Below are 720 nucleotides of genomic sequence, written 5' to 3'. Positions count from 1 at the left end.
CAATCCCTCCCAGCATCAGAGTCTTTTCCAATGAGTCAACTCTTCGCATGAGGTGGCCAAAGTATTGTAAAGCTCACTTAAGCACCTATCAGTTTTTAGCTTTAAGAATTTTGCTGCAAATGGTTTTGAGATTACAAAACACACCTAATTTGAGCAAAATGATTAGCTAATACAGTCATACTACTTGCTCAAGGGCCACAAGAGTCGAGAGGTGAATTCCTATTTCTCTATTCCAGGGCTTAAATTTCCACAACTCAAAATAAAAGCCACCTAGCAGTCAACCTATGAGCATAAATTATTAATAAAACTTGCTTGACTCTTACCAGTAGAATACTTTCCTTCTGTCACACTGAAAGGCTGAACCCTTAGATCAAAGGTATTTATCTGAAATGCTCCAGACACGGAAACGGTCTGCTCTTTGTTGCACATATAAGAACTTCCCAGGGGAGCATCCCAGTAGCTGAGATTGGTATTTGAAATGCTGTAAACTTTAAAGGAAAAAAAAATGTTAGTAACTTCTTATCCTGTCAATATTTTTTAAAAAGGGGGGAGGGGGAAGACAATCCTGAGGAATTTTCTGTGAAATACGGGAGAGCTCAGGGTACAGGGTCTGCCCACAAAAAGCCATTCTTAAGATCACTAACTAGGTTCCCTATCTCTCTTTGGATGTTGCGACAGTCTAAAACCCAGTCACATTCTTAACTATTATTCACTATGCTT

At 39.2% G+C, this 720-nt stretch overlaps 1 protein-coding gene across 2 annotated transcripts in view; it reads right to left on the bottom strand.

Moving 5' to 3' along the window:
• The window catches only part of LAMP2 (lysosomal-associated membrane protein 2), a 17,490-nt gene that overhangs the window by 9,426 nt on the left and 7,344 nt on the right, over positions 1-720 (bottom strand). For both annotated transcript variants that reach the window (XM_010832251.1, XM_010832252.1), the window contains exon 5: positions 324-488. In XM_010832251.1, coding sequence (XP_010830553.1) covers positions 324-488 — 165 coding nt within the window. The remainder of the gene's footprint in view (positions 1-323; positions 489-720) is intronic.

This window comes from Bison bison, unplaced genomic scaffold, assembly GCF_000754665.1.
Source record: "Bison bison bison isolate TAMUID 2011002044 unplaced genomic scaffold, Bison_UMD1.0 scf7180017860533, whole genome shotgun sequence".
In the NCBI taxonomy this organism is placed as follows: Eukaryota; Metazoa; Chordata; class Mammalia; order Artiodactyla; family Bovidae; genus Bison; species Bison bison.
Note: the sequence above shows the minus strand (reverse complement) of the source record. Positions and strands in the feature narration are given on the sequence as shown.